Consider the following 27,980-nt stretch of genomic DNA (forward strand, 5'->3'; position numbering starts at 1 on the left):
CGTCCGAAAAGACTGACTGCTCGAACTGATTTAACTTCGCCACTATATTAACGTGTCCAAATATTAAAGGGCTATCTTTCGATTCCTTTCCAGGGAATAAGTATTGCATATATGTAAAACATCAATTTTATTTGTGACTGCGGCTAACATCAATACAGCAATTCCAAATATACTCATCATGCTAGGTGATAATGCCTGCATGCATAATTGAGCACATTTGTCTGCAATAAATCACGAGCTGAAAGGGAAAATCGATTTATTGGTTTATTCGCCGTGTTCACACTATTTGACCCATGAGTGCGTTGTTAATCAGCTCATTTTGGTGACGATTGAAACCACCCGTGCAGACATTTGGGCACCGGTCCCGGTGTCGTGAACTCACTTCGTGCAATCTCGGTGAATGTTTTGGCGTCCAAAATTAGCAATCCGACTCGATTTTCCTCTTCGCGGCCCCAAACCATTGCCGCCAGGACTACGCCATCGTCCTCTGACTGTGGGTTGGAGCTTGGCACAAAGATGGGTTCGCTCGGATAAACATTCTCCTCACACCACGTCAGCCGAGACTTGTTTGTGACGTCCACTTTAATCAGAGTGCCAGGATTGTTTGCATCTACGTCTGAACTGATGGCATAGAAGTATTGATAGTCGCGACCTAGGTGTTCCTCGTAATAGATTCGTGGCGTTTCACAGCCAAGGTCGCACAACAACTCCGGTTTACAGAATATGGTAGCGTCGGGCATGACGTATGCCGCTGCCTTGGTGTTGTTCAGCGTGATTAGATTCTTCAGGGTGAGATCTCTACAGTTTTCTTCGCTGTTAAGCTTCTTTTCACTGAAGTCGGTTATGCTGAGTTTCTTGATCAAGCAGGCCCATGGTCGAGCTGCGGAAAAAATACTCGTCGTAGAGCTCTTCAAATCTTGTTTGTAGTTCAGTGGCAGTACGAATCGCAAGGGTCGACCCCTGAACATCTTTGCGTAATCCGGGTTCTGCTGCATGTTCTTCATCGTGTCAATATACATACAGTTGAGCATGGCAGGGTCCTTGTAGCAGCATATATCCAATACCACGTGGCCATCCTTTTCGTACTGATTGATGATGTGGAGGTAGAAGAATGACTCGGCATGGTAGGTGTGTTTCAGTTCTCCGCTATCGCGATCCAACAAATAGATGTAGGTCTGTTGATTTTCGAACCATTTCAACGATGAAGCCATCGGTTCGTTCTTAATTTGGCTTACCAGCATCGACGGCACGGAAACACTCAAAGGCTGCTCGACCACGATGAAGAAATTCTCCGTGATTCCAAACGTGTGCATATACCCGGGGTGAAACTTCCAACGGGCCGGTACAGACGCCACGATGCGGGCATTTTCGAACATGTTCTCACCATGCGGAAAACAGATGATTGTATAAGCTGGTCCTGTTTTGGTTACCGAACAGCCCAGATTGTAAACGGTACCGTCGGACATGACATGGGGGTGGGATGTGTGGTTGACTATTCCCACGTAGTCGGAGACGTTCAGCTTCGATTCGGTTCCCAACGTCTGCGGGTCGATCTTGTGAATGACAGGGCTCTCGGTGAAGGCGAAGTACTCGTCACCGAACGGGTAGATGGAGATCATCGCGTTGTCCGAATTGTTCTCTCCCGGTTTGCGGAAGATGGCGGCAATCCTGTCGAAGGGAAATATGAATTATCAGGAAAAGCATGTTTAAGCTGCCCTAAATAATGTATTTGCGATTCATCAAGAAGTGACCGCACATCATTGATAGTACACGACGAGTTCCCATTATTTAGTATGTCGCTTCATTTCGCAAGGCTGAACGAATCGTAGCCTACAAGAGTATAAGCTGAGGTGGAAGAAGCAATATCGATTGGTGCTACCATTCCAGAATTTTGCATCGCTTAAACCAAGGATCTTCTAAAGTAATAGACAGCTATACAGCACCAGAAGTTCTCCTAGGAAATAGAGTGTAGCAGATCAAAAGTACCTTATCATCGGCTAAAAAATTTGAAGCCGTTTTTCAAAAGAAGATTTGCTGAGAGTTTTTGGTCGGCTTCCATTTGAGATTCCATTTGGATTGAAGCCAATATCCAACAATAGTCATATTGTGCACAGTTTGTTTCCTAAGGTTCATCGAGAAAACCATCACGCTGGTTGTACCAGTGTGTTTGAGAAGCTACGCAAGTAACATTTTATGTTTTATAACGTTCTTACTAAGAGTAAAATCAGCAGTGATTCAAATCGTTCGGGGCTGTCAGTTTGAATATGAATCTGAAACATTTATTTTCCCAGCAGCTGTACTAGATTCATTTTTTATACAAGTCAACTGTCAAGAAAATAAAACTGGTATAACGCTCAGTTCTATTTTCTGTAGATTTGAACCGCGAATGAATCACGAGATGAAAATAATTTTCTATTTTTGGGTGTATGAATTCGTCATTTTATCTACGGATCAATCCATTTCACAATTACGGCGCCTTTCTTGACCGAAACATAATTATTTCAATAAATTGAAAATTTTAAAAACATGAATAGAACACTGCTCCGCTGCTTTGTTCTATTTTGCTCCAGATTCAAACTAAAATGGTGGTCGAAAATTTAGAATGAAACTGAATCACTACTGATTTCACTCTAATTTACTAATAACTTTCTTACTAATTTACTCTACAAGGGTACATTTGGTACAAGGGTACCAAAACCAACATAAAACCAGAATGTTACTAGGGTATATTACCTGCGTTAGAGCAAAATCCGCCGCTATCTATCACCAGATGGTAGATTTACAGCCTAGTCGGACTTCTAACTGCACTCAAACCGTTAACATCCAAGTCACCAGTTTTTGTTAGGAGTACATGTGTATGAACAGCAGCAAACGTCGTTTCTCGTTTTCAGCATTGTTGAGTGCGGTGTCGAAATTGAACTTCAGTTTGGCACATTGATATTCAATTTGAAATTTCAAAATATGATTACCTACACCCAACCGGCGGTTGTTAGATTTTCTAACAATTATGTATAAGAATCTACTAAAACCTGTATAAAAACTGAGCATATGCGAAATTGCTAGATTCTTATACAAATGTTGTATAAAAATCTATCAATATTGTAAGCTTTTCTTACATTTTTTGTATAAGAATCTAACGATTTCGCATCTAGGATAGGATGTGCCAATTAGTCAGTAAAAATCGTACCGATTTTCTGTCAAAATCGTACCGGTTGCTGATTGGGTGAAAATGACAATCGATTACTTCGATCGGCGGTATCACATTTTCAAAAGGGCAGCTTGTTGTTACCCTGGCCGTGTTGCTGGGTAAATAAATTGAAATTTATGGAAAAATTCAAAAGTTTGATTTTTGATTTTTTGAGTAAAATTAATTTATGCTAGACTACAAATGATGTATGCATGATTCTCAAGTGTTATGCTTATTTAAAACACTTGATTTGAAGCATTATTTATCAACTTTTTAACCATTTCACTATAAAACTCATCTAATTCCATGTGAAAACTTTTTTCTGATAGTACATAGCATCTTTTATTACGAATAATGAAAGAAATGAACGAGAAAACATGAATTTGTTACATATATTGTTTGGTGGATTTTGCATAAAAATTATTCGGAAGCACTGGCCACCACCTCGTCGAAACAACCGACTGAGGAAACAACAAGGCAGTCGCAATTCAATTGTCACATCCTATCCTAGTTTCGCATAAGCCCAATTCTTATACAGGAGTTGGTAGATTCTTATACAGAATTGTTAGAAAATCTAACAACCACCGGTTGGGTGTAGGTATTATTATATACTAGACGAACCTGCCCCATCTTGATCGGGTTAAAGCGTCGCACTCTAGATCGATTTCAGTTCGAGCTTGATTGTTTTCTTCAAAACTTCTGAAAACACATTATTTTTAACATTTGTTCGATTTTACCAGCGAAATGCTCCATCTTTCCATCACTGGCGGAGTTTGGCTAAGGCACGATGGGACACGTGACCCACCCAATCAAATATTTTCTCTGAAATTTGATAATATGCGCCAACATTATCACGAAAAACATAACTGATTTTCCCAGTTTGCTTAGAATTATTTTCGTGTTTTTAAAGATCTAGGAATTTCTTTGGAAATTCGAATAGGTATCCAATAATATCTCACAAATTCCTGTAAAAATTGTAACAAATTATTTCAATTTTTCCTTTGGAAATTTGTTTGAGAATTCATTCTGAAAATCATTCAGAAATTCTTTCAATTCTACGAATTCCTACCAGGAATAGTTTAGAAAATTTCGCCAATAATTTCTTTTGACATTCCCCTTGGGATCCTTTCATAAAATGCTCTGAAAAGGCCTTTGTGAATTCATCCGGAATTCCAGAAGATCTTGCTTTTGCTTTTACTAAAACCATTCAAAACTCTCCTGCAGGAATTGTTCAGGAAATTTAGTTGGAAATTTTTCTCCGGATATTTATAAAAGAACAAAAATGAAAATTCTAAAGGGATTTTCGGAATGGGTTCTAACGGAAATGTCAAAGGAATTTCCAGATGAAATTTCCGAAGGAATTTTTGAATGATTCCTAGAATAATTCCTGAACAGATTTCCGAAAAAAAATCTAAAGGAATATCCGAAGGTATTAGGGATTTTTAATTAAGTTTTCGGGGGAATGTCCCAAGGAACTCCTAAAGGAATATTCGAAAGAATTCCTCGAAGAAATTATGAAGAAATTTCCAAGTGAAATTTCAAGGGAACTCCCGGAATTTTTTTGCTAGATTTTCAGAATGGATTTCTTAAGAAATTATTGTTTAATAAAGTTTTGAAATAATTGCTGATCCAACTCATTAAAAAAATGAAAGAGTTCCTAATTCGATATCGAAGGAATCCCCAAAGGAATTTATAAATAAATTCGTAAAATGAATTCTCCCGAAGATATCCCGGAAGGTTTCCCTAAAACAATTTCCTTAGATATTCTTTAAGAAATTCCTTCAAATTTCTCCGAAGGAATTTCTAATAGATTTTGTAAGAAATTCCAAAAAGAATTTGTATAGGAATTATAAAAAATCATTAGAAGAATTTGCGATGGAGTTTGTGGAGGAATTTCGAAGACATTTCAAAAGGTATTTCCGAAAATAATTTTAACCTGCAGAAATATTCGAAGGATTCTTCCTAAAACAATTTTCGATGGTATTCCTAAAATAGTTTTTGTCACGGAATTCACGAAGAATTTTCCAAAAAAATTGCTAAGTGAATTTCCAAAAGAATTTCTAAAAGAATTCGCAAAGGAATTTGCAAATTAAATCCTGAAGGAGTTTCTGGCATTCCAAAATTTATCCAAGAATTTCTTTGGACATTCCTCCAAGAATTCTTTCGTGGGATTCCTTATAAAATTACTTCGGAGGTGTATCCGCAAATTCCTTTGATAATTCTTTATAATATTCAAAGAAGGAATTAAAGGAATAAATTTAAAAAAAATCATTACCCAAGGGCCAACAGTCTCGTTAATAAAGACATAAATAAAAATTCATTAGGGAAATTCCTTTACGAATACTTTTAATCGAGTCCCGATTATAAAGATCTTGTGTAAATTGTAAGTTTCGCTAAGTCTGTTTCAATATGGATCTGCTATTAATTGTTATAAGTAAAGATAAGACTCGGATAAAATATGCCCTTGAATTATTGTAATTGGGTTTAGGTCAGTAGAATGAGCTGTCTCGCCCAATACAATATATCTATCGTACCTAAACCACGTCTTCAATATCGGTATAGAGTTTAGCCTTGCCTCTTCTTTGAATAACTGATAGAAATCAAGCATTTAGAACATTAATATAATATATTCTTTTTATTTTGTTAGAAACGGATTGAATTTTTAACCTCACAAGTGAAAATTCACCTCCAATGTATATGTTGAGTGCTAGATGTCGTCCAATATATACATGTAGTCATTATTATAAAAATCGATGTTTTTTGTGTAGAGTTTCTCCAAAGAAAATTTCTATATTTCTCAGGTACTTATTCAAAAGGACGTATGTGATTTTGTAAACAAAGATTCAAACGTCGATTTGTCCAATCTGATAGCACTCCCACGCAAACCATCACCACAGACAGATAGGGGAAGCCTTCGGCTACCTGTTTGTGGTGTTGGTTTGCGTGGTTGCTATCAGATTGGACAAATCGACGTTTGAATCTTTGTTTACAAAATCAGATACGTCCTTTTGAATAAGTGGTTTAGGGTCATTTGGCCGAATGTCGTTTGGCCGAATGCCATTTGGCCGAAAGGGTCATTTGGCCGAACGCCATTTGGCCGAATGCCGTTTGGCCGAATAGTTGAAATACGCTTTCTTACAAAGTGAGAACTGAGTATTGAGAAGCAACAAAGAAGAAGGAAGAAGGAAAAAGGAAGAAGAAAGAAGGGGAAGAGAGAAGAAGGAAGAAGAAAGAAGGAAGAAGGATCAAGGAAGGAGGAAAAAGGAAGAAGGAAGAAGAAAGAAGAAAGAAGGAAGGAGGAAGATGTAATAAGTAGGAAGGAATAAAGAAGAAGGTGGAAGGAAGAAGGAAAAAAACGAAGGTGGAAGGAAAAAGGGTGGAGGCAGAGGAAAGGGAGAAGGAAGAGGAAAGGGGAAAGAAGGAAGAAGGTAGAAAGAAGAAGGAAGAAGGAAGAAGGAAGAAAGAATAAGGAAAAAGGAAGAAGCACAGAGAAACAGACGTCTCACTCAACACATGTTCCATCGTTCAGCTTTTTAACGGTGGATTCAATTTTTTGTAGGTGGTCGATCGGCCACCGATGGCGCTTCCATCGGTTTGTTTGTGTTTGACGTTTGCTCACTAACGCCATCTGGTTGCCGCTTGACCACACACAGGGTATTTAGCATTGGGCGATAATGTTTTCATGACGATGATTTTGATTGCATTTTGTTCTAAGTGAGACGTCTGTTTATCTGTGGAAGAAGGAAGAAGTAAGAAGGAAGAAAGAAGAAGGAAGAACAAGGAAGGAAGAAGGAAGAAGAAAGAAGGAAGAAAGAAGAAGAAAGAAAGAAGAAGGAAGAAGGAAGAATGAAGACGGAAAAAGAAAGAAGGATGAAGGAAGATAGAAGAAGAAAGAAGGAAGAACAAGGAAGGAAGAAGGAAGAACAAGGAAGGAAGAAGGAAGAAGGAAAAAGGAAGAAGGAAAAAGGAAGAAGGAAAAAGGAAGAAGGAAAAAGGAAGAAGGAAGAAGGAAGATAGAAGAAGAAAGATAGAAGAAGGAAGAAGAAAGAAGATAAAAGAAAGAAGGAAAATGGCGGAAGGAAGAAGAAATAAGGAAGAAGAAAGAAAAAAGAAGGAAGAGGGAAGAAGGAAGAAAGAAGGAGGAAAAAGAAAGAAGAAAGGAGAAGGAAGAAGGGAGAAGGAAAAAGGAAGAAGGAAGCAAGAAGAAGGAATAAGAAAAACGGAAGAAGGAAGAAGGAGGAAGAAAGAAGAAAGAAGGAAGGAGGAAGAAGGAAGAAGAAAGAAGATGGAAGAAGGAAGAAGGAAAAAGGAAGAAGGAAGAAGAAAGAAGGAAGCAAGAATAAAAACGAAGGAAGAAGGAAGAAGAAATAAGGTAGAAAGAACAAAACGAAGGAAGAAAGAAGAGGAAAGAAGAACAAAGAAAGAAGGAAGGAAGAAGAAGGAAGTAGGAAGAAAGAAGAAAGAAGGAAGAATAGAGAAAGAAAAAGAAAGAAGGAAGAAAGAAGAAGGAAGAAGAAAGAATGAAGAAATGAAAAGGGAGAAGGAAGAATAAAGAAGGAATAAATAAGAAGGAAGAAGGAAGGTGGAAGAAGGAAGAAAGAAGAAGAAAGAAGGAAGCAGGAAGAAGGGAGAAAGAAGATAGAGGATGGGAAAAGAAGAAAGGAGGAAGAAGGGAAAAGGAAGAAGAAATGAGAAGAAAGGAAGAAAAAAGAAGGAAGCAAGAAGAAAGAAGAAAGAATAAGAAAGGAGGAAGAAGGACCACTCGTAAAATGAGGTCAATTTTTTTAACTATTCGGCCAAACGGCATTCGGCCAAATGACCCGTTCGGTCAAACGGCATTCGGCCAAATGGCATTCGGCCAAACGACATTCGGCCAAACGGCATTCGGCCAAATGGCCTGACACCGAATAAGTACCCGAGACTTGCTCTGAGTGTGTTATATGTATGTGCTGACTCGAACTGATCGAGATGATTTGAGAATAAATAAGGTAAACCGGGGCAAGTTGAAATGCGGGGTAAGTTGAAACGGAAGCTGTAATTCATATAGGAAAAAACCGAATGCTCTGATAATTTTTTTCAACAAACTATTCACATAAACGCACCTTCTGACGCCATTCTCGAAAGATTGCAGCTTTCAAAGGCAATCCCTGCCATTGTTTATTTTTCGCCCTTTGCAAAATCCAAAACAACTATTTGACGTGCCAATGAAACAGGTATCAAAACAATGTTTGGAAGAGTTTTTTCATCAAATTTTCACGGTAGGTAATCATTCAATGTTGAATAAGCATAATGATTATGATAAATCGATGGAAGCCCCGTTTTAATTTTTGTATTTTGGTTGTTTGATATTGCTCTGCATGTTCAACTCATCGGGGCAAATAGAAATGCGTGATGCGGGGCAAGTTGAAACAACAATTCAAAACATCACCCTTGCAATTAAAAGTATTTTTTTTTCCAGAAATCAGGATGGTTTGAAAAAACATACATTCGAAAAACACAAATTTATAAAAATATGCAAACTTCTGAACATAAATTTAATAAATTTTCGCCCATTCGGTCAACCCTCCTACAATCTGCAGTTTTGAGATTCTTAATCTACGAGCACTGACTCTCAGAAAAATAAAACATAGAGTATGTAAACTTTTCGTTAACTCCGCCTTCCACTTCCCCAGCTGGCTCTTTCTCCAATCGTAGAGTTTATGAGAGATATGATGGCTGTTTAGTTAATGTGCATTTCTGAAGAAGCCACAATCGAATTAATCAACTTCGCAATATACAAGTAAACCCAATAATGAAGCATCCTGAATAGTAATCCGAGTGGTCACCAGTAGGATGAAATCAATTTGATAAATTTTCAGCGTAGTTCGTTCTTCAGAATTTGGTCTCTGAAAATACGCTTGTGGCTTTGTTGTACATTGCCCTTATTTGCATAAGAGTCCCATGTCATTTTCGCCGACTTGGGTAATTTGCAGTTGAATTTATCAAACTTGTTTTACATGAAAAAATACAAAAAAAAAATTAAAAATTGAAAAAAATTGGCATCTTTCCAAAAAATAACATAATATTCTTTATCCGTATTTATTGCAGTGGGACAATTAAATGGACTATAAATTTATTATTTTGTGTAAAATAGTACCTATCAAAATCTGGGAAAATGGAAGTAGGCCGTGATTATGAACGGAAGAAGTTTTGATTTTTGGCAAGATTTTTCTGCTGAAGTTTTTGCTGGCATTTTACTAGTGCCATCCATCCGGGATATACCGCACATATGAAAACGTTAAAAAACGCAGACTTAACAGAAAATGTAATGTTAGTAAGTGTAATGGAAAAGGATGCCGTGTTGAATGCGCTTGTGATGCGCAAAAATCAAATGCATTTTACTCGGCAGACAACAGACGGATCTACAATCAGCATTGCCCAGGATAAGCCGGTGAGGATGTTCAATCTTCTTACACTACACTACTTGCCTTATTTATACACACATTAGTTTTTAGAATTTATGAGGTACTCTGGGGCAAGTTACCCCGTTAATTGGGACTTGAACCCGCACTATTCCATTAAGAACACGGACGTATTACCAATTATAAAACAGCTGCCCTTGCGAGAAAGCTGTCCCATAACCAGCTAATAACGGTGGCATATGAGTCAATTCTCCGTATCCATCGAATCCTACTTTAGCAATATTTCACATCTTTCTCTCTACCCAACTATGTGTATCGAAATTGAACAACAGTCGATCGCGTTTGAATCACAAACATGTGCTTCTGCCTGTCGTATTGAGGCGGGTTTGCTTCTGCTACGACAATAGAGGCTTGTTTGCAGCCGTTTGATCATTTATTCATCCACTTAGAATTCATCTGTTGATCAAAATCATTATCATATCAGGGGGAGGGGGGATTTAATTTCTTTTTGCTCTTTTCGTTTCGAGAGCGAGCAAAGGCGCTTTAACCTAGGCTATTAGCCAGGGCAAGGCTAATACCTTCGCCCCATCCGAGGAAAATCATCGGCAAGATAATGGGTGACATAAATTTCTTAGCAAAGTCACTCCAAACGTATTGCCACAAATTTTCTATCATTTGCTCATAAAGATACTCCTAAACTATACCTACACCCTTCCAACCATCCAACTCCTTGACATCTATGAGGGCGTCGGTGAGTCGTTGGCCTCTCGTTAAGTAGATGTCATATCATCATTTCCTTCTTTTCCCTAGTATCGGAGAAGATGGGCGTGGCCGGCAATGATGGCCTTCATGTTTTATCATTTTGGACCCCCAGTTGGGTTGCTATTGAATCCCAAATAGTAGTCTATGTTGGGGTGAAGAAGGTAAAGAATATACATGACAGCTATCAGTATGCAATCTACGAAATACTCCGTTACAACGCAACGCAACGCAACGCAAATAGTACCTATCAAAATCTGGAATCTGATTATTATGCGAGGTAAATATCAAGATTAGACAACAAAAGTGGGATTTGTTTTCAAATTTCTAGAACAAAGCTTACTATTTCATCAGTTTTTCTTAAACAGGACACAATTTTCAGCTAATTTCTGAAAGAAAATTAAAATCGTCAAAAACTTACATGGGACTCTTATGCGAATCCTGGCAGTTTTATAGTCACCTTTACAACCTCGTGCTTCTTGAGTGTCACATTTTGTTATTAATACGGCAAAATTAGCTTAGGTCTGAATATAACACAGTGTTTCAACTTGCCCCGATTCGCGGGGCAAGTTGAAACGGTGCATATAAAAAAATAATTTAAATATAAAAAATATTTATAAAAAAGTTTGTGAAGGTTGCTTATTTTTTATGTATAATATTTGGCCCGAACTAGCAAACACTGCAAACAGATTCAAAATATACCAAAGGGTGATTTTTTTACAGCACTTCGAATTTCAACTTTGAAAAAACCGTTTCAACTTGCCCCGGTGTACCTTAGCCAGTTGGCTTTTGACCACCGCACGATACGGTCCTTTCATTTACAGCAGTCGGATGTTTTCCTTTTCGTTAGTGACAGTGTCCGAGTTCCCCAGTTTTCTACGCCTACGCCGCGTGTGGAGTTAAGCGAAGAGTGAACATATGAAAATGGTTCTTCCAACCGGGTGTAACCGGTGGACTCTGTGTTGGACAAAAAACGGTCTCGTGGAGTGATCTCAGGAAACCGTGGAACTCGGACAAGTGTGCATGTGCTGTGTGAATGTGAAATGGACACTGAGCCTCGAATACCTTTGTGGACCTTGGCATTGTCTTCATAGATATTGTGATCTGAAAGCAAATGGACACTAACTGAGTGATTTAGTTGCAAAAGGTGTTCATCGAAAAGTGGTCTTCGGACAAGAAAAAGAGAGTGGATATCGTGCTGTGTTGGTCAAGCCTGCGGTGTGGTGTATAATAAGCAGCTCCAGCTAGATCGCCGCGTGGTTTGATCGCTGATGCATGTATGTATGCCTTTCATGCCTTCCAGGTCGGTCACAGGTAGAATCGGTAAAATTAGAAATCAGGTAAGATCCTGCAAGTGGGTGCGTTGTTTCCAGGAGTGAAGCTTATCCAGCAATGCCCGCTGCGAAGGAAATCCTTTTGTCCTCGTATTCACGTATGATGGACAGCATTGAGTCCCGTGCAAAAAAGCTGTTAATTTATGTGCGTTCGTTTGATTCCGAGAAGCAAGACAAATCTCTTCTCGAAGACAAGCTACAGTCAGTTTATGAGATGCGTTCTTTTTTCCACGAGACAGAGGCCAAGCTTTATGGACTGTTGAAAGAAGATGAGGTAGAAGAGTGGCAAATGACCAGTGAACAAGTTGAAGACACTCTCGACGAGATCCGCCATCTTATTCGCAGTAAACTCCGTGAGATTGACCCACCCAAGCCAGTTACCGCGCAAATATCGGGGCCAACCCCCCAAGTACCTCATCCCAAACTGCCGGATATCCCCCTTCCCCGATACAATGGCCAGTTGGAAGATTGGATCAGTTTTAAAAATCAGTTCAATGCCCTTGTGAAACGTCGTGAAGGTCTCTCGGAAAGTGATAAGTTCTACCTCAAGGCTGCCATTCAAGATGGTGCAGCACGCCATTTTCAGTCACCAGAAGACTCATTTGCGTCTCTTTGGAAAGCGCTTTGTTCTGAGTTTGAGAACAAAAGGATTCTGGTGGACAAGCACATTGCCCAGTTGTTCCAGGTAAAGCCAATTACTCGCGAATCTAGTTCTGCGTTACGAAACTTATTGAATGACGTCACCCGAAATATTCGAGATTTGGCTAATCTTGAATTGAAATTAGAACCCCTTTCGGAACAATTTTCGATCCATCTGGTCTGGTCTGCACTCGCCTTGATGCGCTTGCACTCGTAAGGATATTGAGCTGCAATTGACTGACAATGCCCTGCCGTCGTGGAAAAAGGTGTTACATTTCCTACAGTTCTCGTTGTCGTTTGTCTAGAAAACATCGAACAAGATGGAAAAGAAATGGTGTCAAATCAATTGACTCGTTCTAAACCTAAACGATTTGGATCCCATGTCGTCAAAACCATCCCCGCAAAAACAAGTTCCCAAAAACCCACCTTCAGTAACGTAACTTGTTTCGTCTGCAAAGGTGCACATTTTTTAAACCGATGCTACCAAATTTTGAGTCTGGCAGCCAACGATCGTTTTGCTATAATCAATAGCATTGGCCTTTGCTTGAACTGTTTCAGCAATAAACACTTTGTGCACGAATGTAAGGGCAGCTCGTGTCGAAAATGTGGACGTCGACACCACACACTGCTTCACGACTCCGATTCGTCTTCATCGTACACCGAAAATGAAAATCGCCATCCACCCGAAGCTAGTACTGGTCAACGCGTACCTACCAGGCAAAATACAACCTCGATTAATTCGTTTGTTGGATCTGTTTCTTCGTCTACCACCCGATCATGCCAATACGTTCTCTACACAGCAGTAGGGCTTATTGAAGACACTCATGGGAACTCAATCGAATGCCGAATATTGCTTGATTGTGGTTCAATGCATAATTTGATCGCAGCACGACTCGTCAATGTATTGAAGCTTCTCAGATCAAAAGCGTATGTAAATATTCTTGGTGTCACAGAGTCATCACAATTGATCAAAAGCAAGGTCAGGGCAACGATTCGCTCCACCTTAATGCATGGTACTTCGTTCAATTTAAAATTTTTGGTCATAAATAAAGTCACAACCGATCTACCAATAAGGTCATTTCAGGTAGATATCGATCGGATTCCAGCAAATATGAGTTTGGCAGATCCTTCGTTCAATCGATCGCGACGAATCGATATGCTGCTGGGAATCCAAATTTTCAATGAACTGTTCACCGGTCAAACATACTCGATACCAGATGATCACATGTTTTGGTGCAAGGAAACTATTTTCGGTTGGGTATTTGGCGGAGCAGTAAACGAGCAGGAAGCAGAGCAATCTTCCTCGAATATATGCGTAGTGTGACCAATGAGGTATTGAGCGAGCAGATAGCAAAATTTTGAGAAGCGGAGTCCATTCCCGAGTCAAGACATTTGACTGAAGAAAAGCAAGCTGCAGAACGGAGCTTCAAGGAAACATGTCGGAGGCTTCCGAATGGGCGAAATGAGGTAGGGCTACCAGTCAAGAAGAGTATTGCGGAACTATGTGACAGTGAATCAATGGCATTACGTAGATTCGTGCAAGTTGAGCGGAGGTTGATCCACAATCCAACCGTTTATGATCAGTACAGAGAATTTATGGCAGATTACCACGAGCAAGAGCATATGATCAAGATAAACGAAGAGACCGACGGCGCGTACTTTATGCCGCATCATGCAGTGTTCAACCCGACAAGCACTACTACGAAAACGCGGGTGGTTTTTGATGCGTCCGAGAGGAACATCTTTGAACGAACATCTCTATGTTGGCCCAGTAATACAACCAAAGTTGGCAGACACTGTTTTGCGATTCAGAGTTCCGAAAATCGCATTCACTGCTGATATCACCCAGATGTTTCGACAGATCATTATACGGGTACAAGATCGCAAATGGCAGCAGGTTTTTTGGCGTCCTCATCCGGAAGTGTTTTTGGAGGTGTATCAATTGGCAACCGTCACCTATGGCACTGCTTGTGCGCCCTTTCTAGCGACACGTGTGCTGAAACAACTATGCGAAGACGAGAGCGAGCGTTTCCCTTGGCGTCAAAGGCGGGAACCGAAGATTATTACATAGACGATTTGTTGAGCGGATCTGATACACTGGACGAAGCGCTGGCAATGCAATCAGAATTCCGTGAGATGATGGCAGCCGGAGGATTTGTGCTTCATAAATGGGCGTCTAACCATCCGGCGGTTCTGCAATCTGTTCCCAATTCAAGCGCCGAACAAGTGGCATTTTTTGAAAACGGGACGACTACGCGAGCATTAGGATTAACCTGGTAACCCCGTAACGATGTATTTATTACCAAACTACACGAGATTCAGTTTCACACTGGTCAGCCGATGAAACGATCGGTTTATTCGGACATTTTATTTATTTATCATCAGACTAAGGCCGGAGTGGCCTGTGCTGCACATAAAAGACTTCTCCATTCAGCTCGGTCCATGGTTGCACTTCGCCAACCACGCAGTCTGCGGAAGGTCCGCAAGTCGTCCTCCACCTGATCGATCCACCTTGCCCGCTGTGCACCTCGCCTTCTTGTTCCCGTCGGATCGTTGTCGAGAACCATTTTCACCGGATTACTGTCCGACATTCTGGCTACGTGCCCGGCCCACCGCAGTCTTACGATTTTCGCGGTGTGAACGATGGATGGTTCTCCCAACAGCTGATGCAACTCGTGGTTCATTCGCCTCCTCCACGTACCGTCCGCCATCTGCACCCCACCATAGATGGTACGCAACACTTTCCTTTCGAAAACTCCAAGTGCGCGTTGGTCCTCCACGAGCATCGTCCAGGTCTCGTGTCCGTAGAGAACTACCGGTCTTATAAGCGTTTTGTAGATAGTCAGTTTGGTACGGCGGCGAACTCTATTCGATCGGAGCGTCTTGTGGAGTCCAAAGTACGTACGATTTCCAGCCACTATGCGTCTCCGAATTTCTCTGCTGGTATCGTTATCGGCGGTCACCAGTGAGCCCAAGTACATGAATTCTTCAACTACCTCGATTTCGTCACCACCGATAGAAACTCCTAGTGGGTGGCGTGGCTTACATTTACCTCTCTTGAGCCTCTTCCTATCATGTGCTTCGTCTTCGACGTGTTGATGACTAGTCCAATCTATGTATTAAGCTTCGCTTTTCAGCCTGATGTAGGCTTCCTCCATCCTCTCAAAGTTACGTGCCATGATATCAATGTCGTCGGCGAAACCAAATAACTGGACGGACTTCGTGAAAATCGTACTACTCGTGTCAATCCCTGCCGTTCGTATTACTCCCTCCAAAGCGATGTTGAATAGCAGACACGAAAGACCATCACCTTGCCGTAACCCTCTACGGGTTTCGAAGGGACTCGAGAATGCCCCTGAAACTCGAACTACGCACATCACCCGATCCATCGTCGCCTTGATCAACCGTATCAGTTTATCCGGAAATCCGTTTTCGTGCATTAGCTGCCATAGCTGGTCCCGATCGATTGTATCATATGCGGCTTTGAAGTCGATAAATAGATGATGTGTGGGCACATTGTATTCGCGGCATTTCTGCAATACCTGACGTATGGCGAACACCTGGTCTGTGGTAGAGCGTTCACCCATAAATCCCGCCTGGTACTGCCCCACGAACTCTCTTGCAATTGGTGTTAGTCGACGTCATAAAATTTGGGAGAGTACCTTGTAGGCGGCGTTCAGCAATGTGCTTGCGCCGTATTTGCTACAATCCAGCTTATCGCCCTTTTTGTAGATGCCACACGACACCTTCCATCCACTCCTGTGGTAGAACATCATCCTCCCAAACCTTGGTAATGACCCAGTGCAGCGCTCTAGCCAGCGCACCACCGGATTTAAACAGCTGTCCTAGTAGTTGGTCAACTCCAGGGGTTTCGTTGTTTTTCAGCCGGCTGATCTCCTCCGGGATTTCCTGGAGCTTCGGAGCCGGTAGCCGCATGTCCTCCGCGCGTGCTCCTCGGTTCTTTACCATACCGCCACCGCGGTCGGCCATATCGACATTCAGGTCCACATCGTAGAGCTATCGCCCCCTTTGGATCACCTCACGCTCGTTCGTAAGAAGGTTCCCGTTTATGTCCTTGCACATATCGGGCTGTGGCACGAGGCCCTTACGTGAACGGTTCAGCTTCTCATAAAACTTTCGTGCGTTATTAACGCGGTACAGTTCCTCCGTTTCTTCACGGTCACGATCTTCCTGCTGGCGCTTTTCCTCCGGAAAATCGAGTTTTGTCTGTTCCGCGCCCGTTTGTATCGTGCCACCGTGCCTAGTGCAGCGGTTTGCGGTGCTTCCAATGGTGGATCGAATATCTCTCCAGCCATCTTCAAGAGATGCTGCGCCTAGCTGCTCTTCCGTTGGGAGTGCCACTTCCAGCTGCTGCGCGTAGTCTTGGGCTAGTCTACCGTCTTGTAGCCGCCCAATGCTAAGCCGCGGCGGACGACTCCGACGCGTGTTGATCACCGTCGAGAGTTTTGAGCGCAGACATACTGCGACGAGGCAGTGGTCGGATTCAATATTCGCACTGCGATAAGTGCGAACGTTCGTGATGTCGGAGAAGAATTTACCGTTGATTAGAACGTGGTCGATTTGGTTTTCCGTTACTTGATTAGGTGATTTTCATGTTGCCTTGTAGATATTCTTTCGGGGTAATAAAGTGCTTCGGACTACCATTCCGCGGGGGGCTGCAAAGTTTATGTATCGTTGGCCGTTGTCGTTCGATACGGTATGCAGACTATCCGGTCCGATGACCGGTCTATACATTTCCTCCCTTCCTACCTGAGCGTTCATGTCACCGATGAGGATTTTGACGTCCCGCAGTGTGCATCCATCGTATGTCTGCTCCAGCTGTGCATAGAACGTTTCTTTCTCGTCGTCGGGTCTCCCTTCGTAGGGGCTGTGCACGTTGATGACCTTTAATCCTCAGCTTGCACATCCTTGCGTTGATTGGCTGGCACCCAATCACACATTGGCGCATTTTACCCAGCACTATGAAGCCAATTCTCAGCTCGTTGGTGGCTTTGGTAGAAGGTAGCCGCTCGATGCCCGCTTTTCCACACTTTCTGTCCTGTCCAGCAGATTTCCTGCAGCGCTACGACGTCTAAGTTGCGAGGATGTGATTCATCGTAGATTATCCTGTCGCAACCTGCGAAGCCTAGCGACTTGCAGTTCCATGTTCCAAGCTTCCAATCGTGATCCTTTATTCGTCACCTAAGTCGTTGCCGATTGTATCGAGTCGTATTATCTTCTATGTCGTTCGTAATGGTTGTTTTTAAAGGCGGCTTATTGGGCCCGCGCAAACCTCCTGTCTCGTCGAAGGGCCGTCGTGTCAGGGCTGTTTAGCGTCCCACCTAACACCAGGACTTGGGCTTGTGCGCTTTGAGCGGCACACGGTCGCTTTGGCGGAGCCTACTTGCGGATACATGCAGGTTTAACAGGACCCACTGTCAAACCCCACCACATCCTAGGCAGGCGCCACAACTCGCAGATGGCCTGGGGAGGGATCGTCAAGCCCTTGGACATAGTCCCTGCTTCCCCTTATTCGGACATAGCAAAACTATATGATCCATTAGGATTACTTGGTCCATTGATATTCTTGGCAAAGGTGAGACTGCAAAGGCTGTGGCACCTCAAAGTCGATTGGGATGAAATTCTGAACAACGAAGAAACTGCGTCCTGACCCCTGGGAGAGTTTCCGAAATCAAATCATCCATATGGGCGAAATTTTTATACCTCGCTGTGTGCTTCCGTACAATTCATCGCCACTAATTGAACTGCACGGTTTTGCGATGCATCCGATCTGGGCTACGGTGCATGCGCTTACATTCGATCGATGGATGATAGACACGAATGTTCGGTTATTTTGCTTACCTCTAAGTCTCGAATCGCACCCCTAAAAAACGCTAAACTGACTACCGCACGCCTTGAACTGTGTGGTGCGCTTGTACTTGCACGATTGATTTCTAATATAACGCAAAATTTGAGCATATCCTTTTCTAGAATTACCCTCTGGTCCGATTCCACCACCGTTCTATCTTGGATCAGGACCGACCCAGGCAAACTGAAAATCTTCGTCTGCAATCGCGTCATCGAAATCCAAAATTTGACGCACAACATGGAATGGAGATACCTCAACACTCTCGACAACCCTGCAGATCTCCTATCCAGCTCCCGGAAACGAAAAATAGTATAATCAACCTCACAGTCACTGATCCTCCTGTACTATTCCGGCTGTTCGAGATTGAAAGTGAGTTCAGAAAAATGCAACGGAAAATGGCATGGATTTTACGATTCATCGACATGGATTTTTCATTCATTCGACTTGGTAGCAAAAGAGAACATCGATACGATAGCTAAGCGTCCTCGAGCTGCAACAATCAACAGTTGCCCTGACCAGCATTACCCAGAGAGAAGCCTTTACAGATGACCTCAAGCGCCTACAATTTGGAAAGGTAATTCACAGTAAAAGCAAATTAATCACATTTTCTGTGTTCCTAGAAGAGTCTCGCTATAGGAAGAGTGGAATCGCCAACTTCCTAATGTTAACATCTCGTGGATAAAGGGCGGGCTCTTCTCCCCATCTATTGGGTCAATCTGGGAAACGAGGGCTAGGTTATATTATTGTATGTAATAACTTTCTTCTGGAAGGAGATTCTCTATTCATCCCGTGGATTCGCATAAGTGTCTCTGCTTATGGAACCACCCCACCCATTTTGGCCCTTCGAACAGGAGTTTGATGAAATACTAACAATAATATAATCATGATCAAATCGTTCATGAGATATGGTCAGTGCTATCGGCAGGTGCCTTGCTACAATACATGGTAGTATCATCATCATCATCCTAGAAGAGTCTCGCTTCACCGTGTTGCGCGTTGGTGGGAGAATCCGTCATGCCCGAGTAGCACACTTGTCACATATCAGTCACTGTGACTCATATGCGACCAAATCCAGTCACAATGGAGTTGCTGCAACCAAATCGATCTGAACTGTGCTACTAGGGTGCCACTCTTCCTGTGGATCAGAAGCACCCCATGGTACTACCGCCTGGGCATCCGTTCACACTGGCCCTTATCTGATCGTGCCACGTCGTAATGCTACACGCTCCGCAGAAAATGTTACTTGCACCATTTAGACGGAGACTCTTGTTCTACATGGTCGCAGTACGGTACGACAAGTCATCCGGAAGTGTGTCACCTGCTTTGGAGCGAAACCAGTTCCAATGCGATAAATGATGGGCGATCTACCGAAATATCCGTCACCTACAAGGCATATGTAGCGATGTTCGTATGCTTCGCGACCCGAGCGATACATTTGGAGCTTGTGGGAGATTTGACCGCCGACGCTTTTATAGCGGCACTTCAACGATTCATATCACGTAGGGGAAAATGCGCCAAACTTTTTTCCGATTTTTAGTAAGAACAAGCTGAGAGAGATGTACAAGATGTTCCAGTCCCAGCAGCTGAAAACCGGACTGCACAATTTTTGTGTCAAATCAGTGATCGAATGACACATGATTCCACCTTCCGCACCACACTTCGGCGGATTGTGGGAAGCCGGAGTATGTTCGGCCAAATACCACTTGAAGCGCATTACTGGAACTGCCAATATGACTTTCGAAGAGTACACTGTGCTCACTCGTATTGAAGCCCTCCTAAATTCACGACCTTCATTCATTTATTTAGTTAACATCTAAACAGATAACACTGAATCAACAATTTGACGCCACAATACACGGTTCGAGGCCGCATCTCTCCATCCTCGGATACGCCCCACGCTCGCCAAGTCGTTCTGCACCTGGTCTGCCCATCTCGCCCGCTGCGCTCCACGCCGTCTCGTACCTGCCGGATCGGAAGCGAACACCATCTTTGCAGGGTTGCTATCCGGCATTCTTGTAACATGTCCTGCCCATCGTACCCTTCCGGCTTTAGCTACCTTCTGGATACTGGGTTCACCGTAGAGTTGGGCGAGCTCATGGTTCATTCTTCGCCGCCACACACCGTCTTCTTGCACACCGCCAAAGATGGTCCTAAGCACCCGTCTCTCGAATACCTGAGTGCTTGCAAGTCCTCATCGAGCATTGTCCATGTTTCATGTCCGTAGAGGACAACCGGTCTTATAAGCGTCTTGTACATGACACATTTGGTGCGGTGGCGAATCTTTTTCGACCGCAGTTTCTTCTGGAGCCCGTAGTAGGCGCGACTCCCACAGATGGTGCGCCTTTGTATTTCACGACTAACGTTGTTGTCAGCCGTTAGCAAGGCTCCGAGGTAGACGAATTCCTCGACCACCTCGAAGGTATCCCCGTCTATCGTAACACTGCTTCCCAGGCGGGCCCTGTCGCGCTCGGTTCCGCCCACAAGCATGTACTTTGTCTTTGACGCATTCACCACCAGTCCAACTTTTGTTGCTTCACGTTTCAGGCGGGTGTACAGTTCTGCCACCTTTGCAAATGTTCGGCCGACAATGTCCATGTCATACGCGAAGCAAATAAATTGACTGGATCTGTTGAAAATCGTACCCCGGCTGTTACACCCGGCTCTCCGCATGACACCTTCTAGCGCAATGTTGAACAACAGGCACGAAAGTCCATCACCTTGTCTTAGTCCCCGGCGCGATTCGAACGAACTGGAGTGTTCGCCCGAAATCTTCACACAGTTTTGCACACCATCCACCGTTGCTTTGATCAGTCTGGTAAGCTTACCAGGAAGCTGTTCTCGTCCATAATTTTCCATAGCTCTACGCGGTCTATACTGTCGTATGCCGCCTTGAAATCAACGAACAGATGGTGCGTTGGGACCTGGTATTCACGGCATTTTTGAAGGATTTGCCGTACAGTAAAGATCTGGTCCGTTGTCGAGCGGGCGTCAACGAAGCCGGCTTGATAACTTCCCACGAACTCGTTCACTAATGGTGACAGACGACGGAAGATGATCTGGGATATCACTTTGTAGGCGGCATTAAGGATGGTGATCGCTCGAAAGTTCTCACACTCCAGCTTGTCACCTTTCTTGTAGATGGGGCATATAACCTCTTCCTTCCTCTCCTCTGGTAGCTATTCACTTTCCCAGATTCTGACTATCAGTTTGTGCAGGCAAGTGGCCAGCTTTTTCAGGCCTATCTTGATGAGCTCAGCTCCGATACCATCCTTACCAGCTGCTATATTGGTCTTTAGCTGTTGAATGGCATCCTTAACTTCCCTCAAGGTGGGGGCTGGTTGGCTTCCATCGTCCGCTGAACTGACGAAGTCATCTCCTCCGCTGCCTTGACTTTCACTGCCTGTACTCTCAGCGCCATTCAAATGTTCCTCGTAGTGCTGCTTCCACCTTTCGATCACCACACGTTCGTCCGTCAAGATGCTCCCATCCTTATCCCGGCACATTTCGGCTCGCAGCACGAAGCCTTTGCGGGATGCGTTGAGCTTCTGATAGAATTTGCGTGTATCTTGAGAACGGCACAGCTGTTCCATCTCCTCGCACTCCGCTTCTTCCAGGCGGCGTTTCTTCTCCTGAAAAAGGCGGGTCTGCTGTCTCCGCTTCCGTCTATAACGTTCCACGTTCTGCCGGGTACCTTGCTGCAGCGCGACCGCCCGCGCTGCGTCCTTCTCCTCCAGAATCTGTCTGCACTCTTCGTCGAACCAATCGTTCCGTCGACTTCGACCCATATACCCGACGTTGTTCTCCGCTGCGTCGTTAATGGCTGCTTTGACTGTATTTCAGCAGTCCTCAAGGGGCCCCTCTTCGAGCTCGCCCTCTTCCGGCAATGCCGCCTCGAGATGGTGCGCGTATGCAGTGGCGACATCAGGTTGCTTCAGTCGCTCTAGGTCGTACCGCGGCGGTCGTCGGTACCGAACATTGTTGATGACGGATAGTTTTGGGCGCAGTTTAACCATCACCAGATAGTGGTCAGAGTCGATGTTAGCGCCACGATATGTCCTGACGTCGATAATGTCGGAGAAGTGCCGTCCATCAATCAGAACGTGGTCGATTTGTGATTCTGTCTGCAGTGGTGATCTCCAGGTGTACCGATACGGGAGGCTGTGTTGGAAGTAGGTGCTGCGAATGGCCATATTCTTGGAGGCGGCGAAATCAATTAGTCGTAGGCCGTTTTCGTTCGTCAGCCGGTGAGCGCTGAACTTTCCAATAGTCGGTCTAAACTCCTCCTCTTGGCCAACCTGAGCGTTCAAATCTCCTATGATGATTTTGACGTCGTGGCTTGGGCAGCTGTCGTACTCACGTTCCAGTTGCGCGTAGAATGCGTCCTTATCATCATCAGTGCTTCCGGAGTGTGGGCTATGGACGTTGATTATGCTGAAGTTGAAGAACCGGTCTTTGATCCTCAACCTGCACATTCTTTCATTGATCGGCCACCACCCGATCACGCGCCTTTGCATATCGCCCATCACTATGAAAGCTGTTCCCAGCTCGTGTGTGTTGCCGCAGCTGTGGTAGATGGTATGATTACCTCTAAACATTCGCACCATTGATCCCTTCCAACAAACCTCCTGCAGCGCTACGATGCCGAATCAACGGTCCTTGAGCACATCGACGAGTATACGTGTGCTCCCAATGAAGTTGAGAGATTTCCACGATCCGAGTTTCAAATAACTAGTCCCTTTTCGTCGCAGTGGTCTTCGTCGATGGTTCCGGTCCGTGCTCTCTTATTGATTGTTCGTTGCGTATATTTATTAAAGGCTGGCTTGCAGGGCCTGACACCAAACCTCCTAAATTTCCGGAGGACCATTCCTCCTTATTCGCGGTGGACCATGGTGCACAATTTCACTTAGGGTCCCTCGCTGGCACTCGGACGATGATCAGCCGCCCCCAACATGGAGAACAGACGCTGTTGTGAGCCGATCCTGACATGGAGAACATACGCTCAGTAAGATTTGCACCTCCGGAGAGGAGCAACCCCCCCCCCTTCCCTGTCAGCTTACGACCATAGTTCCTAGCGGGATTGGTTACCCGATCTTCCCTAAGGTTGCTCGCATCCCGGCCAGCACCACGGGGAGGTAGGGATAGGAGTTACTGGGTTAGAGGGTTAGGACAACGAGATGGGGTCTATTTTATTCCTTCAGGTACGCGAAGTACCAATGGTACGCTTTACCCAGCATTTGCCGTGCCAAATTCACGACCTATCACTGCGTTATCAGAAGACTTGTGACGTCAGCCCTCTTACTCCTGGTCACTTTTTGGTGGGACGCCCGCTGACCGATATCGCAGAGCCTGATCTAACCGACCGTAAGCAGACCACTCTTTCTCGTTGGCAGCGTCATTCTCAGATGGTACAACATTTCTGGGCTCGTTGGTCGAACGATTACATCACGACATTGCAGCACCGGAACAAATGGACCAAATCGTTACCTGTGATCCCTGGACAACTAGTTATAATCCGAGAAGACAATCAGCCACCCATGGCCTGGAAGATCGGAAGGATCGAGCATGTATTCCCAGGTGCAGATGGATGGGTACGGGTAGCAGATGTGCGATCAGGAGGCAAGCTCGTTCGAAGGCCCATTACGAAGCTGTGCTTGACCAATCGATGGAAACAACGTGCAGCCGGACAAAAACCTCCATGATGGCGATAAGGACGACGAAGGATGAGATTGAAATGTGCCAATTCCAATGGGGCGTTGAGTGCTAGATATTGTCCAATGTATACATGTAGTCACTATTATAAAGATCGATGTTTTTGTGTAGAGTTTCTCCAAAGAAAATTTCTATATTTGCTCTGAGTGTGTTATATGTATGTGCTGACCCGAACTGATCGAGATGATTTGAGAATAAATAGCCAGTTGGCTTTTGACCACCGCACGATACGGTCCTTTCATTTACAGCAGTCGGATCTTTTCCTTTTCGTTAGTAACAGTGTCCGAGTTCCCCAGTTTTCCGTGGCCACAATCTACGTCGCGTGTGGAGTTAAGCGAAGAGTGAACATATAATTCTGCAAATCCGATATTGTTTGCTTTTGACGATATTTCTAAACTAAATTCCTTTTCAATCACCCAATTCCTTGACATATCATAAATCCAAAAGGGTTGATAAGTCACTGAGCTCGTAAAGTGGATTTCTTATCACCTTTTCCTTACGAAGTACTAACGTAAAAGTTGTGCGTGGGCAATTGGGATAACAAAAATAAAGAATACCTTCTCCTTCTCCAATGGCTCGTCATTCCAACTGGAACTTGGCCTGTTTTTAACTAGCATTTCCACAGTTATTAATTTGATCCCTTTCTATGCCCGTCTCTTGTGTAGCGAGTAAAATGGATACTCGACATATGCCTACACAGAAAAAAAAAATCAGTGGTAAAAACTACTATTTTGTAGACTACGCTCTGTTTTTAAAACTGCCATGAAATCTCAGTAAATTTAACCATGGTTTCAGAGAAACTCACCAACGTTTCAGTTCATGTGACAACATTCCGCATGGGCCACAGTTGATTTTTACTGCGTGCATGGTAAAATCAAACGGGTTTGTTATCTGCTGAAAATCGTCGGTGCATATTCTTAAAAAAAACCCTCGGAATGGTTGTTTCGACTGCAATATTTTTGCGTGTAGGTAGCCGATAATGTTTTCCACCTGAAAACATCCTAGGCGGGGCAGAGAATCTAACTCATTACTCCGGATTGGCAAACCTACGGCTTTGTTCGAAAGGCTTACTGGAGACCCATAAGGATGGGGTGCTTCAAAAAATCGATTTTAATTCACAGCGGCCATCTGATTCTATTTCATGTTCTTAGTGTCCCACGAAAATTGAGGTTGGTTTGGATAAAACTGATTTAGTACAAGCTGTTTTAAGTTTGCATGGAACTAATTGTAGTCAAATTTGAGGTATTGAAGACTACCATGAGATTGAAATACGTATCTGTAGATTAGTAGTCAAATGATGGATTGAATGGAGTGCCGTCGTCGGGGATGACAATGGGTCAAATGGGGGTAAGAATGGGTCACTGTTTCAACTACTTAGAATGCTTGTAGAATAGATTGAATCTATCTGAGGGCAAGCAAGTCCCCCAGACCTATTGTCACTCACGGTGACGATACTTAAATATGCGCTTAATGACAGTTACATATGTTATGACTGCTTACTTGTGAAAAATAGTGTGGCAAGGATCCGGCACCGCGCTTGTCCCGAACTCAGTAACCACAATCCGTTGGGCAGCTTTGTTCTTCTTGTAGGTATCCGACTTCAAAAACCGGCACTGATACGTGACTTTTCCGCCCTCAATGTTGAACCGGTGCAGAAGGGCCGAGCTATCGAACAGGTGGTTAAACGTCATCTCTCCAACTTTCAGACTTCCCGGACCGTTACGAAGCAGACTTCCATTCAACCACTCCGGAACAACACCTTTCACTACGCCTTCGATGGGCTCTACGATTTCGTGCTCGCATGACCGTAGCCAAACATTGACGTCACAATTCGGGTAGCAATCCTTGGATTTCTTTTCACCGTGGTCACCTTCGACATCACTCACGTTGGAACTTCCCGTATCGGATGAATCATCCTCAAACTGCAATTAAAATAACACAAAATCACACACTCAATCATAACCATAATTGGATAATCCGTCACTAAATCACCCTAGAAAACTTCACTTCATTGTCCTTGTTCTTCGCATACACGATACCGTTAGCAGTGGGCAGCGGATTCCAGGTGAATACCGGAGTTGCCCGGCCCGTTGATTCGAAAATGTGTTTCTTCGATTGGTCCAGCTTATGGACGTTCACTGTGACGTTATCTTCCTCATCATCCGACTGAACTGGACTCCCGACCAAACTGACGCTGCGCGTTGAACACGCAGACGAATGCGCCGATTTGGGTAGAAAATGCCCGTTAATGGTCAGGAAATCCATGTTGAATGTTTTCTTCTCCATTGTCGGACTGTGGCATGGCGACTCGAAATTGGTTTCCTCGCAAAATTCTGATTCTTCCACTGATATCTCCATCCTGAGGCTATTCTGGAGCCGTGCCAACGAAAACTAATCAACGATTTCGTCAGACCGTCCACTTTTATACTGAAAGCATGCATTTCCAATGAAAGCAGACACTCGCGAATTTTCAGCCTGTCTATGTTCTTCCTGCACGGTGGTGAAATCATGGAGGTTATTCAAATTTCTAGTACATTGGAATTTTTTCTGCAATTTTTTGGCTAGTTAAATGATTCATCTCCCCTACGTTGAAAGGCTCTACGATTGATAATTTCAGGTAGTTGCATGATATCTCTCAAATCTGAAGTTTTCTATTTTTTAAATGTATTTTGTATATACTTCAAATTTTTATAACAATCATGATTTTCACGCCGTGTCTCGAGCGCAGCCCGATCTCGTGCAAACACTTTTGGGGTTTCCTGTTCGTCCCGGTGGACACATTTACAAAACTGCTTGCTTGTGCTTACTCACGTGCTTCTCTGGCATTACACAATATTCTTACCAAGGATTTGATGTCCATCGCGATGTTCTCACGCTACCGGCATGAACCGCCGCTGCCTAGTTCCTGGATTGTTATATCACACAGGATAGATGGTGGACCACTACGTGCAGTTGCTCCCGTGGGGTGTTTAACAATCATTTTGTAAGTAAATTTAACACAAATTTAATGGAGGTGGAATGGAGGGGAGGGCATTATACTAAGTGAATTAAATCAAAAAGCTCGTCTAATTCGATAGAATTACGACTGAAGTGAGTGACAGGCGGCGGCGGCACTGTTTCAAAGATGCCTTCCACGTGTTGAAATATGATGTGGCTATATGTACATAGATATGTAGATATATTGGCAAATTGGGGCTTTGGCTGGGTCACGACCTTGAAATTGCATTGCGAGCAGGAAAGTGTGTTAGGTATTTTTCGATTGCAAATTATCTCATGCGTTATGTTGTTATGTACTGTGATTTTGTTCAGCATGATCAATCCGAAATTGTCCATTTTCGAATGTTATTGATATAAAAGTATGCAGGGGATATATGAAATCAATTTTTCTAGAATACGAGAATAAACAACTCTCCCACGGGATCTCGGTTTTGAATGATTAATTGATAAAATCGTAATCGATTCAACACAAATTTTATACAGATTTTGGGAGGTTTTATGCTGAACTGAGAGATAACCATTTTTCTCTCACTACCAGTGCCACGAAAAGTTGATTTGCTCATTTTCTCCCTTCTTTCATCCTTTTCATGCCATATTCTTCTTCTTCATTGGCATTGCATCCCCCTCTGGGACATTCCCGCTTCGCAGCTGTGTTCATTTAGCATTTCCACAGTTATTAACTGCGAGGTTTCTAAGCCAAGTTACCATTTCTGCATTCGTATATCATGAGGCTGGCACGATGATACTTTTATGCCCAAGGAAGTCGAGACAATTTCCAATCCGAAAATTGACTAGACCGGCACCGGGAATCGAACCCTGCCACCCGCAGCATGGTCTTGCGTTGTAGCCGCGCATCTTACCGCACGTGACGCATCTTACCGTGCGCGCATGGCTAAGGACGGTCCTTTTCATGCCATCACCAGTTTAAAAAAAGTAGCCTTTATGAAACAAACAACCTAACTCCTACACGCAGTCGATGTGGTGGTATGGCTATTTTTTTTCCTGTTCGGGTGTGCCACTGCGACCAGTTATTAGATCTATTGTAGCGTTACCCGTATCCTTAGTGTTTAAGTGCATGTCGAATT

At 43.6% G+C, this 27,980-nt stretch overlaps 1 protein-coding gene across 2 annotated transcripts; it reads right to left on the minus strand.

The window, feature by feature from the left end:
* Positions 1 to 149: 149 nt before the first annotated feature.
* On the minus strand, positions 150 to 26,869 carry LOC134222334 (carotenoid isomerooxygenase). 2 transcript variants are annotated; one of them, XM_062701498.1, is made up of 3 exons: positions 26,741 to 26,869; positions 25,399 to 25,820; positions 150 to 1,668 (listed from the first exon to the last, which is right to left on the minus strand). In XM_062701498.1, the coding sequence occupies exons 1-3, from the start codon at positions 26,756 to 26,758 to the stop codon at positions 315 to 317; spliced, it is 1,794 nt and encodes a 597-aa protein (XP_062557482.1). In that variant the 5' UTR covers positions 26,759 to 26,869; the 3' UTR covers positions 150 to 314. The 2 variants fall into 2 exon arrangements, with proteins under 2 accessions (XP_062557482.1, XP_062557472.1); XM_062701488.1 differs by lacking the exon at positions 26,741 to 26,869 and adding an exon at positions 25,891 to 26,299.
* Positions 26,870 to 27,980: the final 1,111 nt, after the last annotated feature.

The sequence above is a fragment of the Armigeres subalbatus genome, chromosome 1, assembly GCF_024139115.2.
Source record: "Armigeres subalbatus isolate Guangzhou_Male chromosome 1, GZ_Asu_2, whole genome shotgun sequence".
In the NCBI taxonomy this organism is placed as follows: Eukaryota; Metazoa; Arthropoda; class Insecta; order Diptera; family Culicidae; genus Armigeres; species Armigeres subalbatus.